Here is a 19,400-nt window from a genome sequence, read left to right as displayed (position 1 = left end):
TTTTAAGAAGAGCAACATATTATTACAGAATAAGGAAGTTTATATCAGCGGGGAAAATGCGCAGCAGCTTAACAATTTCAGGCTTATCAAGAGCAGCTTGGAAGTGAATGGGGCTGGTCTGAACTGTGGCCATTCAGGGTTTGATTTCTTTCACTTTCAAATTGTTATGCATTAAAATGATCCTTTCTACTTCATATGTGCAATATAATTTATGATAAAATGTATTTAGTGTGACACTGGAAAAATGGTAATCTTAACTTAGCAGTTCCAAACAAATTTTAATTAATCTGGAAACTTATGAGCTTTTTTCTGCAGCCAGACTATTTTATATTCTTTAAAATTGGTCTTGATCTATACTTCTTCATTCTTTATGACTTCTGCAGGGGCCTTTTTGCTTCTTTATTTGGAACTTTTATAGATTATTTGACTAATTTTGAGTCCATTATTTGTAACTGATGTATATAGATATATAGCGCAACAACAACAAAAAAAAGAAGTGTTAAGTGTTAAAACAAATATCAACAACAGATAAAAAATAAATAAAAAAAGAAGGAAACATTTACAGCAGCCACACTGAAAACCTGTCCCAAATTTATTTGGTAAATTTGAGTTTTAAGACAATATTAGCCTGATAGAGCATTAAAAAATAAATAAATAAAAATTGGAGTATTAAAATTATAAGATTGGAATTAGAATTCTAAGAATAAAGTCAGAATAATTTTAAGAGAAAAAAAAAAAAAAAAGTCAAATTTCTGAGAGGAAACAGTAAAAATGTTAATATTTTTTTCCCCCAAAGATTAAAACCAAAATTCTGAGGAAAATGAATTCTTTTTTTCAATTACCCTAATCATGTTACATAGATTTTGCTTATAAAATCTCCTTATGAACTGAAAACCACAACAAACAGAACAATAAGTTTGGAGAAAGAAAAACGCTGAAATGAATAAGTAGCGAGCTTGGTGAGAAGCACACAGACGTTTCTGTCCACAGCCGTTTGTAGGAGACGTTGCTCAGCAGCGCGTCCTGTGGCGCTCACAACAGGGTACTAATCAGAGACCTCCAGGGAACCGACTCTCTCCACATGAATCACAGATGACTTTTACAAGACGTCTCCCTGGACCAGTGGGCTCGCCATCTATCTCATCTGGCATGCCAACATGTTTCAGCCGCAGCCTCGGTTTACTGTCAGAGCCGCTTAGCCTCACTTTTCTCCTGAGGAGTTTCCACATTAAAGATTTCCCTCTGGTGCTTCAAACTGTTTAGTTTTCTTTAACAGGAGACACTGAGATGAGAACAAACTATGAATGTGCAAGCGGAGACGTTCCTGGAACTTGACGGGTATTCCTGAAAATCACGTTACCTTTGACTAGCAGCTTCAAGGGTTATTATGAAGTTACCCATTCTAGACCTTTAAGGGGGCCTTTTATACAAATTTCACATTTTTCTTTTTCCATTTGGGTCTCTGCTGCTTCTAAAAAAATTTAAAAGTAAAAAAAACCCAAAACATATATTTTGGCAATAACTTGATGTTTTTTAGTTACTGGAAAATGAGCAGTTTGAAAACCTCCCCATCTTCTATGGGCGTTGCAGCATCACCAAGCAACTCAACACTGGCGTTACCTATCAGCAACAACAAAAAGAACATTTTCGACTTTTGAAACCTGGATATTTTGATGTATTTTCTAGGAAATTTTTTAGATTAATCTCAAAACGTGAGTTATTTTTTTCCTAAGAATCGTTTTACTTTTCAAACTAAAAATTTCCAAATTTTTGTAGAAAATTTGAAATTAATCTGAAAATTTCAAAATTTGTTCGCCCAAATATGAATGTTTTCAAATTCCCTTGTTTCTTCTAGAAAATCTTAGAATTTCTTGTCAGATATTTACTCTTTTTTTTTCTTTGTCGATGAAGGCTGTAACACTGTGGACAGTGTTTTTTTGGAGTTGGGAAGGTTTTACATCGTCAGATGTTTTACATCGTCAGATCTAAAACCTGACAATGTACTCTTACAAATAACATTTTTGTTATTTGTAAGAGTGAGGTACATGCGCAATGGAGAGTGAGATGGAGCCACGGAAACATGAAACTAGTATTCTGAAATGTATCCACTCTGGAAAAACATTTTTAAAAAAATCATAATTTTTGTTCTTCCAAGATGCTGAATCCGTGTGAACGTACTCCACCTAAAATTGTCCCTGAGTGGGTGAGACTTAAAGGACATTTCCAACCCCATAATGACTCTTCTCTTCCAGTTTCCACTAATCCACTCCAGCATAACCGCGCTGCCATGCTGCTCTGTTTGCTTTACATTTCCCAGCCACTTGTGCTGTGGTCTGGAGGCAAACTCAATTAAGATCGGATGGAGGATGTTTATTAATTGAATTAAGCGCAGAGTATAACCGGACACCTTTAATGCAACCCTTAACATCAGTCTGATTGAAAGCAGTTAAATAGCTTTTTAATACAGTGAAACATACATAAACTCTAATTCACTCTCTCACTAATCTGTGTTCACTGTGTTTGCTCTCTTTATGGGATGCTCAGTTGAGAGAGAGGCTTTTAACACAGAAAGCCATTTCCAGCTCCAAACGGTCCATTAGAATGCATTTAAATTTTTATTTTTAATGGTCCAACAATTAGACAAGATGATGTCTATCACAGCTGCGAGACAGACATTTCTGTAAAAATGTAAAAATAAGCAAAACAGTCAAATTCTGTTTTGCTTATTTTTTGAATAAACTAAAAAATACAGCATGAAGCATGACGTCAAAACTTTTGTTATGCAGAATCAAGTCCCGCTCCGTAACCACCTGCAGTTACATGTGAAATCCCTACAAATGCCAAATCTGGCTTCACGTCAGACTTTGACTGAGCAGGATTGATGCTTTCAAGGGTAAAGAACGCAGAGAAGAAGGTGGCAATGCAAAAACTCTCCTTCAACATAATTAGGTTATGTTGTCAGGACGATGAATGTCAGAGCTTTTAGAGAGTCATTGCCTGTCAGAAAGTTACATTAAGGGCAAAAATCAACAAAGTGAATCAATAGCATTGTTATCAAACTGCTTCTAGAAACAAAACCAAAGTCATTATGTTTACACCTAATGAAGAACCATCTGGAATCAGCAAACTGCTTCAGTTATTAAAGATGGAAACCAGAGATCAGGCCCCAAGTCAGGATGTAGTGATGAACTCTGACCTGAGCCACATAAAGATAGTTACAAAGTCGGCCTTCTATCTCCTGAATGACATTATCTTTAGTGACATTGATTATTGTAATAGTTTCTTTACAATTCAAAAGAAAAAAAAATCAGATAGTTTCAGCTGACCCAGTATGATAAATACGACTAAAATCCCACCTGTTTAGAGTTGCCTTTGATTCTTGACCAACATATTCAATGTGTATTGAAGATTTTAATGGTTGCACTTGACAAAATGTAATGTATTTCACAACTGTTGGCCATATGATGTGTTTAGGACATTGCGTGGAAATATTGCAGCAATATTCCCACGTAAAGTTTGGGTGGACATTGGTCTTCCAAATGAACAATTTTTACACAGTGGCTTAAGAACAACAAAGTCAATGTTTTGCAGTGGCCACCACAAATTTCTGATCGCATTCCTCGAAAAAGTAATGGACAAAACCAAAAAGGTGTGTGTGAGCGAGGTAGCCCGCAAACCTGGCCCAATTCCACTGGTTCTGTTAAGACAAATTGGCCAAAACCCCAGGATACTAATGTGAGAAGCTTGTGGAAAGAATCCCAAAACGTTTGACTCAAAATTTAATAAACTGGAATTAAATTTGTCATTTTGTTGTGCAATGCTTCTTTCTGACTCGTTCCTGAGCTGAACGCTCCAGTCAAAGTGCTCCACTGTTGGGCCGAATCCATCAATGAGACAGACACTGCGAGCTGCTGTGTGAGATGATTAAATGGCCGGTCCCAACCGACATCCGGCGCTGTGACAGCCCTCCTTATCCCACTGCCCTGAGCGTTTACTATTCCTGTAACCAGGAGATGTCACAGCTTGGTTTTACCTGTGAGTGTTACAGCAGCAAACTGGATCAAGAGAACTTCAGAAGAAGCAGAAACAACTGGATTTAAAATTAAATAATGGACTTATTGGTGTGAGTTTAGGAGAAAAATTGCTGTTTTCCTTCTAAACCACGTTTAAGAATTAAGAGCAGAAGGTCAGCCACATAACTCGTTGATGTTTTAATGCATTTTTTATAATCAGATTAACAATACTTTAAATGTCTGTTTTTTTGCCCAAATGTGACCTATATGTGACTTTTTCCCTGGCAGTCTAAGCAGCCCAATTACAACCTTTTCAACCCCCGAAAATGTGATTTGTAACTTCCATATTTGGAACTAAATAGTATCCGATTCTTTTCAAAGTGAATGGAGTCTGAGCAAGCAAGTCACATTTTATTCAACTTTTGCATCACTGATGTAAAAACGTGCATCATGATTCTGCTCCAGAAAAAGCCAACCGTGGATAATCCTGATGTAAATAATGGCTAAAAATCATAATTATGAAATTTCTGAGAGGTTAGTGAAGTGCATCACATCCAAACAAATTTCTCTACAGAAGCTACACATGTTGCTGTGTTTACTTTTGGCCAGCTGCCTTCGACTTGCTATGATTTTGTGATGATACCGTCAGCTCTCATTGGCGAATTAACTTTAAAATCGATCCATAACAAAGTGATGTCCATTACTACTCCGTAAACAGAGCGCTGCTGTGTGACATCAACGTTCTTCTGCGCATGCCTAAACCGCTCACACAGAAGTGTGACTGTGGTCAGGTTTAATTCAGTATGAACAAAAAGCAATAAAAAAAAAAAAAAAAAAAAAAAAAACTGAGCATCAGGACCTGCTGTGTGAATCTAGCTTATGGTCTCCACAACCTCTATCAAGGTAAACTTGCTATTTCAACCATTAAAATGGGCAATTCTAAGTGTTTTTAGTATCGACAGAAACTTTGATAAAATTTTTTAACAATTTATTTAAAAATATAACTATTTGCTAAGTTTTCATAAAATAACTTTAATATAAGCAAAGATAATTGATCTTTGATACTAAAACCATAAAAAACAAAAAAGGAAGGATCAATCAGTAGCACACTGCAGTACGTTGTAGTATTTGATTATTTGATCAAAACCTTTATGTTTATTCTTGTGGAAACGAGCAATGTGGAAAAATCCAGCTTTGTGTTCAGCAGAGAACCAGGATCTCGGTAGTAAATTACAAGTTTACACAGATTGAAGAGCAGATTAAATAGTAGAAAGATTCAGAGAATTAGCACCGAAGTGTCAAAGCTGGGGAAAATAATTAGCATGGTTGTGATCTGTAGGCTGTCAGACAGAAACAACTCTGTGGTGGAAACACAGCATTTCTTAAAATTTCACAAAAGATCATGCCAAAATTAAAAAAACATTTTCAGCTCATTTTAATAAAACATTTTCTGAGGATGAATCAGTTTCAGACTCACTGAGGTGAAAATTACATCTGCTCGTTGATCCAGTGAATGAAAATATTTTCTGCAAACAAACCTTTAAACCCTCAGGAGTGTTTCAGAGTGTTTGAAAGTTAGCAGTGCATGATTTGGTATGGGAATGAATGAAGGTACAGTGAGGCTGCACAGCTGTGAAGGTGCCATTAATACTGAATAACAACAGCAGCTTTCATATCCACACGCTGCCACTATGATGATGTATGTTGAGAAAGAGACTCATTAATCAGACGTCTTCCTCCATGAATAACACACATTTCCTTCTGCAGCGAAAGTGTTCAGGTAAAGACCCACCTGCAGTCCAAACCCAACAAAACATTGCTTTCTGCTCTGTTTCGTTTTTACTAATTCGTTGAGATTACTGGTCATATAGAAATCCTTAGGGATGATCTGAGGCAGCACCAGATGAGCTGCAATGAGGTCCTGATTTACAGTCTGGGAATAAATGAGCTGATATTAGCGTTGGCTCATTTAACACAGAAAATGAACGACAAGCTAAAACCGCTTCACTTGATCAGCAATTACAGAAACCAAATGTTTGACACGTGCAGCTACGCTGCAAAACGTTGACAACCTACAAGGATCCAACGGTCGTTAGCCTGCATCACCAGGTTCAGGTCGTTCATGATTTTCAAGCCCACCATGTTTTTGATCTTCATCATTACCATGAAAGTAATGGCAAAGTCTTTCCCAAACCATGATCCCCAGACAAAATGCTATTACTAAATCTAAAGCATTCTGAATTTTTGGATTCATGTTTTCAACATTCATTCAATAGATTCAGCTCAATCTTATTCCTTGCCCCCATGAGGGTTTCCGCAATTTATGGGCGCGACTTCAACCGGAACCGCCATTGGTTTACATGTTAGCAACTCGCTAACAAGGTTTCGTCAGAAGTCTGAGGCTATAAAATAAGTGGGAATAGCAGCTATCACATCTTAGTACATGTTTTACTGTAGAACAGTTATTGTAGAACACACAGTTACATACAGTTATTGCTGGGTAGGACGGTGACTTGAAGAAGCAGCTGCAAATAACCTGCATTAGCATAGTGAGCTACTTCATTAACTCAGTTGCTAAAGAGATGCAAGTTTTCTTCCGCTGGCTTTTTGTCCACACAATGAAACAAAAACACAAAAAGCATTTTGGGTTCTCTCTTCAAGTTTTGAATTTTTAAGCCAAATTCTGTTTTGTTTTCTTATCTGTTGGTAGATCACTACCAACAGATAAACTACTGCTTATCACACAAATACTGCCTTTTTGTTTTGGGAGCACGTTCAGTACACACCTGTTGCTGCCACAAATGAAATTTAGTCTGATCATTAGAGTACAGTCACTTATGATCAAGTTTTACTTAATATTGTACAATAACCGAAAAGAGAGAACATAACGTCTGTCATGATATAGATTAACAAAAAAATCCTACAAATTACAGTGAGGTACTGATACTTCCGGAGGGCGCTGGAAGTAGGACCATTGACCATTCTTACAGTAATCCTCCCAGGAATAAGGTCAATATTGGTTCTACATAATTTGCTAGAAATCACATTCTCTTTTTGTCTAAGGATGTTTTCACATCCCGTATTATAGTAGACTCAGTTTGATTGGACCAAAATTGCAACGTTTGTTACATTTTCAGCTGCTGCGCTTTGCTTTCACACTGTACTGAATTTATTCAGATTGTATGAGGTGTGCATACTCATAATGTAATCAAACTCTGATTTAGACCAAAAAAGTAAATGCATTGTGCGGTTCCAAGGTATTTGCGAATGCCAAGTGGACCGGAGGCTGCTCCAAAAGCAGGACATAGACTATAGCACAGGGTATTCTGGGTAAATACAACCAAAACAAACAAGTGTCTAGTGCTCGCAGGAAAATTTTCTTGTGTGTGTTTTTTTTATTAAATTACAAAAGGCAAAAGAGAAATCCTCCAACAGGTAAAAACTGACACCGCTCCATTTTTGTTTACATTTTGATGAAGTTGCATTCATTGTCTTCTTCAGAGGTTTTCATGTCGTTCCCTACATTATCTCATGGTGCAGTGTTACCACAGGTGAGGAGATAAATGGACTTTTCAGAGCTTTTGGTTGGTTTGACACAGTGCAGTGTGAAAGAAAAACGCACCAGCTGAAAATGTTACAAATGTTGCGACTTTGGTCCTCAATCTACCCAACCATCAGATGTAAAAACTCTGAAGAGGTTAGTACCAAAATATATTAAAGACCTGCATCAACCTTCCAGACTTCTCAGGTGTTCTGGTTTTGGTCTCCTCTGCATCACCAGGACTGCTGAGACACTGAGTTCCTTTAAATCCAGGCATAAAGTCCACCTGTTTAGAGCTGCCTTTGTTCAAAATAACTGGAAATGACACATTTGGACTTTTGACAAAATGTAATGTTTGTTTCATAATGGGTTATTTTGTTATGTTTTTATGATGTAAAGCACTTTGAAATGACTTGTTGTGACCGGGACCAGCAGGTCGTCACTGACTGTAGAATCTCTATGATCTATCAGTTCAGGCCTGGGCTCTGCCGGTTTGTGCTACTTTAAAACGTTTAAAAAAAATCCATCATTTCTACACATTTATGTTTTTTTTTTAGACTTTCAAACACAATAAAATCTAGTTAATTCAATACGTTGAAAAATATTTTCTGTTTACTGCTGACTGAAGTAAAAAACTAAAACCAACAAAACATTATCTTTTTTGATTGAAGGGAACTGAACTGTGAATTTTGTGTCCTGCTACGCCTCTGTCTCTGATGTAAGGTTAAACAGTTTTGTCAGGTTATTACAGCTGGCATCATAAACAAAAACTAAACAGTTTTATTTTTTTTCTTGAAAACATTTTGTCCACTGCTGAGCTTTGATTTAGCTGTCTTCTTTGTGAACTATGGCAGCGTTTGACTGACGCGTCCAATAACTGGTTGCAGAATAATGAACCTTTTTCCACCGTTCTGTCAGGGAACAGCGAGAAAACAATGATTACAGCTTGTCTTATTTGTTACTTTTACTGCCAAGACGCTTCGATCACTGCAGTTCTATTCATCGATTTTGAGAGTGAAGTTTTCAGAAAACATCACTGCTAAGCAGCTTGCTAGAGGAAAGTGTAAATTCAGACATTATTAATCATTTTATGCACTTTTTGCCACTATATGGAGTATCTGGGCCATTTTAGACAGAAAGAAAGGAGTCAATTTTCACCAAAAACATTAAGGACATTTTCAGAAAAAAAGAAGAAAATACTCAGTTTCAAAGGTCAGATTTTTAAAAAATGTTTTCTGGTGAAAATGTGCTCTTTTTATGAAGAGTCAAAAGCTAGAAAATACTCAGAAATTTTTACATTAATCTCAGAAGTTTTGTTGAAAGAAACTTGCAAATTTCTGAGTTTCAAAAGTCACAAATTTGCTAGAAAAAAAACCCTCGAAAGTTTCTGAGTTTCAAAGGCTGAAAATCTTTGACTTTTGAAACTCAAAAATGTCTTATTTTTTTGTCAAAAAATCCTGAGATTATTTTAAAAATTTCAGAATTTCTGGGTGGATTTGTACTCTTCTTTTTTTCTTATCTACAATGGCCCTAAAACGCTGTTGTACCACTGATCAAGTCAAAATGTTTTTATGTTATTAAAGTCAGACCATTTCAGTACTGGTCCACGTGTGGGACATTTTGTCCCATCAGCTGGAAAACCCAAAAAATATTTTAGAAAGAAGATAAATTAATGCTGTCATGCACACTCCTAACCAACTGGACTCATTTTCAGAATCCAGTGTTAGTTTCAAGAAGGCTGGTTAGTAGAAAGAGAAATGGAGGCGCTCTATATCCCACCAGGACCTAATTTAAACCACAGCAGATTAAAGCACCAGGTAGTGAGCCAATAAGTGGGGTGCAGGAGTGGATTATGTGTTGTGAGAGCACCAGAGTGGAGTGGAGTCATTGAACTGTGATTGAATACCCTTATGAAACTGCCCACACGGTTTGTAATTAATGCAGTGTAATGCTGGATCATCTGTGTCTAAAGAACGGCCCACTGAGCCCAGTGCTGCAAAACAACCATAACAGATCTAAGGCATGTTCAACTGAACTGGGAAGTGATGTTTTAAAACCAAAAATAAGTCTTGGTGAAACATTATGTCTGAAAGATTTATCTGTAAAATACATTTTTCAGATTAATATATAGTCTGAATACTGCACTGCAACAACAAACAAGTATTTTTTGTCTACTTTCTGTTGCAAATATCTTAATATATTTGAAATAAAACAAAACTGACATTAGAAGCTTTTTACCCATAAGAAATTCTAGTTTTAGTTTTTATCAATAATAGATTATTAGATTTTTCACCTATAACATGGAAAAATGTCTTGTTACAAGTGAAATAATGTGTCAGTGGAACTAGTACTTTTTAAAAATTAGTATTAAGGAATTATTGAGCTAAATCAAGATTTTAAATTTAGCTAAAAAGTTGCATATAAGTTATATATTTGCACTAAAAACTAGATCAAAAATACCCAGTACGGTTTTGTGATGTTGCAGCGTGCTAATTTCTGTTCCGATAAGATATTTTGTTAGGCTTAATTATGTTAGTAGTCTACCGGGCCCAAAAAAAAAAAAAAAAAAAAAAACCCCAAACAAACAAAAAAAGAAGTTGCCAGCAAAGTCACACTCTTATTTCATTGGACAGCCTTTAGATTTCATTACAGCACACATTCACTGTGTTGTTGTGTCAATAAGTTTCTTAGAACTTTTCCTGCTCAACCAACAGGAATGCAGGAGGTAATTTTTGGAGGCAAATCAACAACAAAAAATGTCTTTTCCAGCAGCCATTGTACAGTGAATACAGCAGTAAAACCAGCTGCCCGAATGAGCAGGAGATCCACTTTGGTTGCTAGGTAACAGGCTGGGCTTGGCTGAGGTTGCTTGGCAACTTAACATTCCAGAGGATATTTAAACTGTTAGTTTTGCAGACACCAAAAAACATGAACTTATTGTCAAAAAAAACTGCTGGGTGGGTTTTTAGCACTGGCATTGTTCATAGAATAAGTTCAGATCCAAATGGAAGCACAAAAATCATGAAAAATATTCATTTTGCATAACTGGTCACCTTTAGACGTCTTGATGTTTAAAGAGCTTTAAAAATCAAGAAATAAATCAATATTTGAGATATTGTTTTATTTCCCATGTCCAATATAACAGCACAAACTTCCCCCAGTAACACATCCAAGCTTTGGGTTGTACACTTACTGGCAACTGTTTCTCCAGGCAGTTGTTGAAGTTTTTGACTTGGTTGGGCTTCAGCTTCTTGAGGGGAATCCGCGTTTCCCCAATAAACTCGTTGTGGCGAAATTTGTCCTCATCACACACTGAGATCCTGAGAGACCAGAAAATATTGAGGAAAAGGTGAATACAGTGAAGCTCAGATTCATGCTTTGCAGTGAAACGAATCGCTTTGTCAGACCCAATCAGGGTGACAGGAAATGATGGGATAATTATACATGTAAATTGTGCAGTAAGACTCACTGATTTTTTTTGATGAGAAGTCATTTCGTTTGGATGGAAAAATCTTCCTGATTATGTAAAGTAAACATTTAAGATCAAATCAATTATTCATCTCTTTCTGCGCTCTTCTCCTTCACACGATGCTTGAATCAAATCACTCTGTCAGATATTCAACTTAACAGATTTGTGTTTTGAGACACTTTAGAAAAAAACACAATACTAATCTTTAATACATGACTGTATACTTAAAAAAATGTTTATTAGTTAGATAGAAATCAGGAACCAGGAAAGGTTCCAACACTAATCCACCAGCAGGGGGTCGACTAACTTGATAAGGAAGGTTAATCTCTGCCTCCCTGCCCTTTAGAACTACTACATCAAAAGTAATAGAATAGTAGTTCTAAACATTACTGTCAGAAAAGATATTATGCACTTAAATATGAATATACACAAGATTTTCTCATTTTATGAATATTTGTCTGGATATTCTATGAAAACAGGAAACTGAGACATTGGTTTGAGATCTTGGTTTAGGTGGTATAAAATTGAGAAACTGTTGAGTTTTGCTAACTCAGTTGCTGATTTTGTCCAGATTAGACAAAATGTTCAGTCAGAAAGCATGCAGATCATAAATGTCAGTTTCTGCATCAAATCACGGATGGAGAATGTCAACAAAAAGACTCAAAATCATGTAATGTGAATTTTTGCATGTATTTTCTTAATTAAAGTCATATTTGCATGTTCATGTTGTATTTTTCTGTTTGTCTCATTGGTTCGTTTGGCTAAGTGAGCTTTCAAAGTTAGCATAAAAGGGCTAAAGTGATGAACAAAATATTAGATCTATTAGTGCATTAGTGGAAGTGTAACTTGAGAATCACTGGAGCAGGAATATTTCTCTCTCTTTTTGTAAAAACTATTTACATCTTGGAGCCTTAAATTGTAACTTCTGTTTCCTGCTCTTAGCTGAATGCAGCAAAACTGGGAGTGATCTTCTCTGACCAGCACATCTGACACCAACAATGTCACATTCAAAGTTTATTAAATCCAATCTAAAATGTCTCAGTCTGAGTTTGAACTTCTTCACCTCGTCCAGATGCCCGGATGCATCGACTTCCTGCCGTGTGATCAGCTGATTTTTCATTTGTCTCGACAAGCTATTGAAACTATCGGTGAGTTTGAACTGAAACGAAAAGAGTTGACAAGAAGTATATCCTAAAAAACTATTGATCAACACAACTTTAGCAGAGTAGAAGAGACTCTGGTTGCTAAAACTATAAAAGTTTTAATTCAGGTAGAAATCACTCAGAGGTAAAAGATGAACAGTAAGCTTCTGGTTTCCCTTTTCAGCCTGGGATCTATATTCCTCTTCAGCGTTTTATTAAAGTTTTAATGGAAACCAATAATCGGAGCTCTCAGCAGATCTACAGTGTGTCTCCAATAAATGCAGAGAGCAATCCCTGTGTAAGGCCTCCCTGCCCTGACATGACGTGATTCACACTCCTCAGACTCGTGTAGATGAATAGTTTGTTTCAAGTGCTTTTCTCTGCAAAATGAGCAGCTGTATGAAGAAAATGCCCCATGGCATAATGTAACACGACCACAGGTTGCGTTGGATGTTGAGCAATCAGACGTTCAATATCAATAATAGTACTGATAATAGCGGGAAGGGGTGGTATTGAAATCATGTTCCAATTTGCAGGAATAAATGAGTTGTGCTATTTGGGAACGTGGAGTGCAGTCCACTGGAATGGCTGACAAGATCACGCCTCACGCATGCTGATGCTTCAGGTCTTGTTGTGATTCGGAGCAGCAACATTTCAGTTGATTCTGATGCAGAGCAACACCAAATCATCGGTGACACACACTAATGTGTTTGCAGGGCGCTGATGAGAGCGGTGGTCAATCACTGAGGGACAGAAACTACATCGGCTGCCCAAATACAACAGACTGCCTCTGTCTGACCAAACACTGACTTCTACAGCTGGAACAAAAAAGGCATAAATTAATATGAATTAATAACTAATGAACTGAAAAGTTGAAAGGCTCTAAAACTGAGCACAACTTCTGAATTGAATGGCAACTTTTCTTTGTTTATTTCCTTTCAAACAATTAAAATTTCAACAAAACAAACCCGAAAGGAAAAAGGAAATGGAACTTTAAGAATGTCCCCAAAAAATAAATAAATAAAAGATCTGCAAAATAAAAAGTAAAAGAGCTTGAAAGAGAGCAGAAAGATGCATTGGCGAATCCTGAATTTACATGCAATTTTTTTAAAGAAAAAATTAAATTCTATGCTGTGCTGTTGCACTTTAGGGAAGAATTTTTTTTTTCATCATTTACAGTTTATTTGAAGTTTTTCTAATGTATTACTAATATTATAGAAATAATATTATAAAGTGTTGAAATGAAAGCATTTAATTAATCCCTAATGTAATTGTTAGTTGCAGCCCTAATATATTTGTGAATGTGTGTGTGCATATCTACTCTATTGGATATTTTGTCGTTTTTACTGAATTATCTCAAATCAATCATGAGAAAACAAATTATTACGTTTATTTATCATTTATTTTTGTCAAACCAATATTTAAGCTCATTGATTCCTTTTCTGACAATTTCCAAGAGCTGCTTTAATGCTTGCCCAGGACGAAACAGGGTTGCATCATCTGCAAAAGTTTTCATTTTCATTTTCACGTTGTAATTGTTAGCTGCATGTTTGTCTCACTATGTGACCCGACTCTGGTCAAAATATCGCAGGACTTTATGCGTCCAACAGAAGAGATATATTTAGACCAACTACCAACGTACTTATCTGTACTCGCTCCATCTAAAACAAAAACTCTGCATATGGTTGCATAATCTTCCTCCACCACTTGGTTGCACGCTGTTAACACTTTGGTGCAAAGAAAGGAGCCAGTGGAGGTGAAGTAACACTTTAATTATATAAATGTGCCATAATTTTCACAGGGTGTTTAATGTTTTTGGCTTCCAAGTCTTTCCTTATGTGTCATCACTGAAAATAAAGACAATAACAATAATAATAATACACATTTAAGCCTCCCACTTGAGTATGAAAGTAAAAATATTCTGCTTATTTTGATTTAGATCTTGCAGAAACAAACAGGAACGTTTCCCATTTATGGACCTAGCGGTCAGTCGTGAAGTAAACACTGGAAAATTGTTATTTATCCTGAGGGGCAAGAAGAATATTTATAGAAGAAACATAAAAACGTTTTATTCTAGGCTTTCCTACCTTCATCTGTCATCTTTAACTCTTTATTTTTTAAAACCTTTGTTCTTCTTAGACTTCCTGCATTTAGGCTTTTCTATTATCTCCTCAGTTCCTGTGATTTTCTTTAATTATGCCACTTTACCTCTCTTCCTTCTGACTTGTTTAATCTGATTCTCTCCTTTCTGTCTCTTTTCTTCATTCTCGTCTCTTCCTTCCTAATTTAATTCTTGTGATTTACTTGAATTTTTCTCCTTCTTTACTGTAATTTCTGATCATTTCTCCCCTTTACTTCTCTTCTAAACTTCCATTTTTTACCCACTAATCCCATTTGTTTTCTTTTTTTTTCCAAATATTCTGTACTTTTGCCTTTTCTGTGATATTCATCACCATCGTCATTTTGACGCTGAGCGTACCTGAGAGTTTTGCGGACCATATCCTCGTCGGTGATGCCGTAGTAGGTCAGGGTCTCGTTCCAGACGGGGTTGAGTGTGTTGTGCAGGGTCTTGGTTCTGAGTTTATTCGCCTGAAACACAAATCACATCCTCCACTTAATGCTCATGATTGAATACTGGTTCGCCTGACAGCTAAGGAGAGCTCATCCCCAGAGTTATTGAAATGCTGCCAATATTTATTTCTTTAACTTCCAGAAAACGTTTCACAGGTTTCTTGCATGACGTCTTGCAATGTGCATGCAAATATAATCCCACTGCTGCCTTGCAAAAGTATTAATACTTGTGTTCAAAACTAATGGGGGAATACAGGCAAAGTCCAAAATGAAAAGCCAGTGGAATTGGCCTGAATGAAATTAATGCTATCATATGTAGATAACACTTTTCTTCTCTAATCAAAGGCTTCTCTAAAAGGCTGTTGTGAAGTTTTTATATTATTTTTCATTAATTGTGGGTTGTGTTTAATTGAAAAGCCTATGATGTTGCTTGTGATTCACTCCAGCTAAAGACAGTTGGTTTACACTAAAATCAATTGTGTGAAACTGGAATACTGGAAGAACGATTTATCTTAGTCTGCAGGATTGTTGATGATTTTGATGAAGACAGTTGAGAGAAAGTCATGCTTCTTGCTTATTGTTTTTATGTGCTCATCATGTGAAGCCCAACCCTGGTCCTCAAGGTGCAATGCTCTGTGTGTTTTAAGTGTTGCCTTGCTTCAGCTCAGGTGATTTCAATGAACAGGTGTTTCAGCCAAATCAGGTGTTTTACAGCAGGGAAATATCAAAGCCTTGTTCCTTAAATTTACACAACAAATAAAGAAGTTATTGATGGCTCAGAGCTTTAACACAATCTTAACATGAAAAAACAGCAAGGTGGTAAATAAAAAGAATAATTTATATCTGGAGTAAGAAGCCAGTTTTGGACATCCACCAGCAGTTCAAAAGGGTGATGCTACAAATGAACAACTGGTGTCATGATCGTTTCAGCAGAGGAGGCTAAAAAGGTGCTGCTCTATGGCCAATTACGACAGTACTTTCCCTTTGACTTTCAGATCTCTGCTCTAACCAGCTGTAATTTTAAAAGCCCCTTACGTCTGAGACGGGCGCTGCAGTGGTGAAGCTAAAAAGAGACGTGTGGGAGGTCTGATGTGCAGGTGCACTCTAAAGAGAGATCCTCCTGGATGACTGAGGAGCAACACAAATACACAATCCGACACTTTTAAACACCATAATGGCTCCTGAAAGCAACTTTCACTTAAATCCAATAAACCCAGGGATTGATATAATTATGTTTTCATGGATGCTCTTAATATGTTCTAAAGTAGAAAAAACACAGTGCCAGTCTGCTCCATGGCTTTAAGGTTTTTATGACACTACTGGCTTTTATTGGGTGTTAACTTTTTCACTAAAGTCAAGGTTTTTAAGCCCTAGCTAAGAGCCAAGAGCCAGAACTTTAAGGCTTCGTTTTGATTAATTAATTACAAAGAATTACTTGCTTTTTTTGTTACACTCAAAAGCTGACACCTTGGAAATTTATGTTTCTGGTACACTCATAAATCAGACACTCAAGCAACATTTATAAACAGTTGTAAGTTGTGCTAAAAGGAGCTAACCTATCATGAAGCTAGCCTGAAAACGCATCTCAATGCTAAACATAGAGCAGCGCACACAACCCCAATGCTAAAGTCCACAGTCTACATTTCTAAAGAGGGATTTGTTCACATTTGTTCCATGCATGATCAGCACTTGAAAGCTGAATGGGTACTAATATCTTGCACCAATCTGATGGCTTAATAACTTAAATAAAAGACGGAAAAAACAAACAATTAATACATTTGATGTTGAGCTCATATGTGTAGTGATTTAATACTTTAGCAGCAAATATTTAATACTTTAGCAGCAAATATTTCAAAATATTTCAATATTTTGAAATTGAAAATATCCCTTTTTTTTTTGGTAGCTTTTGATTAAAATATGATTAATGAATTACAGACCATGCAGTTAACGCAATTAAAAACTTCAATGGAGTCCCACCACCAGCTTTAATGTTACCTGTCAGTGCAGCGTAATCTGGAATAATTACAAGCATTTCATTGTTTGATTGTGGTTTCTGAAGTGATGAAGCTGTGATCCGGCTTCGCAGCAGAGCGTGAAACGTCACTTCTCATTAGGACGCAAACAGAACTTATGACCTCTTGAGCTGGCCATTAATGAGGCTCTTCGACCGAGCCTAATGACTATTTTGAGGGGATGTTGACAGAAAGAAGACGGCATTGTGTTTTGCCGGCAGAATGTGCAAAGGCCCCCGTGAGGCCTCATACTGAGACAGGAGACAAATCCAAGTGGCAACAGGCCGTCATGGAGAGGTTTATTCGACTTACTGGTCCAAGAATCCATGACAACTCAAATTTATTCAAGTTAAGCTGAAAGGAGCTTGGTTGGCATTAGTGGTGACACCCACTAGAACACAGAGAAATACCCGGAAACGCCCCACAATAAATTGAAACAAACGAGAGAGAAAATAAAAACACCTGTCCTTCAAACTATCAGGACCCTAAAAATAATTGCTTTCATGTCAGAAACTGTAGGAAGGAGCATTAATATGAGCTTGGGAAGTTAATTTCCAAGCTCTGGGTGCTGACACTGTTGCCATGACACCACCTCACAGAAGATGCACCACTTTATCAGCAGGGAAAGGAAAGGAGAGCAGCAGCAGAGAGCCACACTAAAACTGTACATCTTGACCTTCAGCATTTCAGCAAATGGCAGAAACTATTAGTGCATTTGTAAGAACAAGGGCGTTTTTAAAGCATCCTCTCATTTTTTCTCTTCATACATGCAGGAAGCAGCGCTTCCAGAAAGTAGATGCACTATTAAGTCAGTGTTTGGCTGAGTGGTGGTGGCTCCTAGAGGATAATTACTGTTTGTTTCAAGCTAACCTTTGACTCATTCTAACTGTGCATTTCTGGTTTGAATGATTACAGCTGCTATGAGTCTAAAAGGACATGAAATTGCTGTCAGAAAGCTGCTTGACCTGAAACAGCAGCACATTTCCAGAAACAGAGCCTCATTCAGAAGAATCTAACAAGAAAACTGAGGATCAATCGCTGCCCTTAACGAGACAATATGTCCTCAAAGAGCTGGTGTAGGGAAGCCAAATATGTAATGCATATTTCATTTTTCAGGTCCAGTTATTAACATTGACCATTCTTTTTTTTAGGATGGAATGATTAGAGGAGGGTTTCACAAACAGCATTAGCTTCTGGCAAAGGAGCCCCCCCTTTTCTAAACCCTCAAAATTTGAAGAGAATGTCTTTTTCTCATTTTTATTCATTACTCCATAATTATCACATTCATTTAGCGTAACAGCTGCCTCGTACTTTCTGATTTTAAATAGATACGGGTTCTTCTCAGAAACTTTCCATTTTGCGCTTACTAAACAAGCATGAGGTGCGCAGCATCTTGATAAAAGTGGAAATGGGAAATAATCTTTTATGATTAAAAATGTATTAGATTAATTTGTAAAAATTTTACCTTCTTTTTCTTATTTTCCCTTCAACTTGCTGAGCCCTCCAAAGCGCCCCCTGGTGGTCCCCACTTTTAAAAACACTGGATTTGTGGTAAATTTACTAATGTGTGCTGACAATCATGATCTATTTCAACTCTAAAATATAAAACATAAATTATACAGTTTTCAAAATAAAATTATTATATTTAGTTATATTGAGTCAAACATAATTAATTCTATATTTAATATATTATTATTTTTATTTATTTCCAGTTTTGAACAATGAATGACATTCAAATAATTATTTCACAAATTATTAATTGTAATTTGGTACTTTTTGCTCTCTATAGAATCCAAGCCTTTAATCACAAAGTCTAATGCAAACTGTGGAATGCAGTGGAGAGACGAGTCTGGTGAGGGATTTTATCAAATAATTCCTTGAGAAATTAAATTGCATTTCTTAAAAAAAACATTTTCTTTTTGGAAGAATGAAGTTGTTAAAATGTGTGGTGAATAAACACAGCAACCTTCTCTCGTGAATCTCAGAGATCCTTCCCGTAAGACGGGAGATAATCACAGATGATGTATACAGTTGGCAGATTTCCGCCTTAACCTCAAGAGATTAAATCAGAGGATCTGTTTAATTCAAAGCAGCAGAAGACAGACTTGTTTGTCGGGGAATAATTGCACAACAGCTTCATTAAAAAGCTCTTTTTGAATAGATTAATTCCTGATATTCCCATCTATCTTTGCATCCTTGCTAATTATTAGTTTTGGGCACCTCTGGAAAATGAGCTGTGACACCTCAAAGCCCCCCATCAGTGTCAGGACACATGGAGCAACCCAGGGTTTATTTAAATTAGATGTGCCGTCAAAAACACTATGTTCTGCTTGCTGCTTCTGAGCAGAATGCTGCCTGGAAAACTCACAGTGACACAAACTCCTGTAGGCAACAATAAAGGGTGACAGACATGATGAGCATTTCACTCTGCTTGCAGAGAGCTAACAGTCTGCTTTTAAAGTGTTCCTCTATCTTTGTTTGCAGCTGAAACCTGAGGTGCACAGAAAGATAATTTGACTTTGAACATGACCTATTGCTTCCATGAACAGGTTGGGATAGATCCACGAATCATACCATAAACATGTTCATTATGTTGTCTACGCAAAATTATTTCTAGATAATGAGATTTTAGTCTGCTTGGTTTCAGAATGG

The 19,400-nt window shown here is 36.6% G+C and overlaps 1 protein-coding gene across 2 annotated transcripts in view; it reads right to left on the bottom strand.

Moving 5' to 3' along the window:
- doc2b (double C2-like domains, beta) overlaps nucleotides 1-19,400 on the bottom strand; it is a 104,768-nt gene that overhangs the window by 12,666 nt on the left and 72,702 nt on the right. For both annotated transcript variants that reach the window (XM_055046543.1, XM_055046544.1), the window contains 2 exons: nucleotides 14,645-14,754; nucleotides 10,748-10,874 (listed from right to left, as the gene is read on the bottom strand). In XM_055046543.1, the coding sequence (XP_054902518.1) occupies nucleotides 10,748-10,874; nucleotides 14,645-14,754 (237 nt within the window). The remainder of the gene's footprint in view (nucleotides 1-10,747; nucleotides 10,875-14,644; nucleotides 14,755-19,400) is intronic.

This window comes from Poeciliopsis prolifica, unplaced genomic scaffold (genome assembly GCF_027474105.1).
Source record: "Poeciliopsis prolifica strain line A6 unplaced genomic scaffold, Auburn_PproV2 SCAFFOLD024, whole genome shotgun sequence".
Taxonomy (NCBI): Eukaryota; Metazoa; Chordata; class Actinopteri; order Cyprinodontiformes; family Poeciliidae; genus Poeciliopsis; species Poeciliopsis prolifica.
This window is presented reverse-complemented; position numbering and strand designations above follow the sequence as displayed.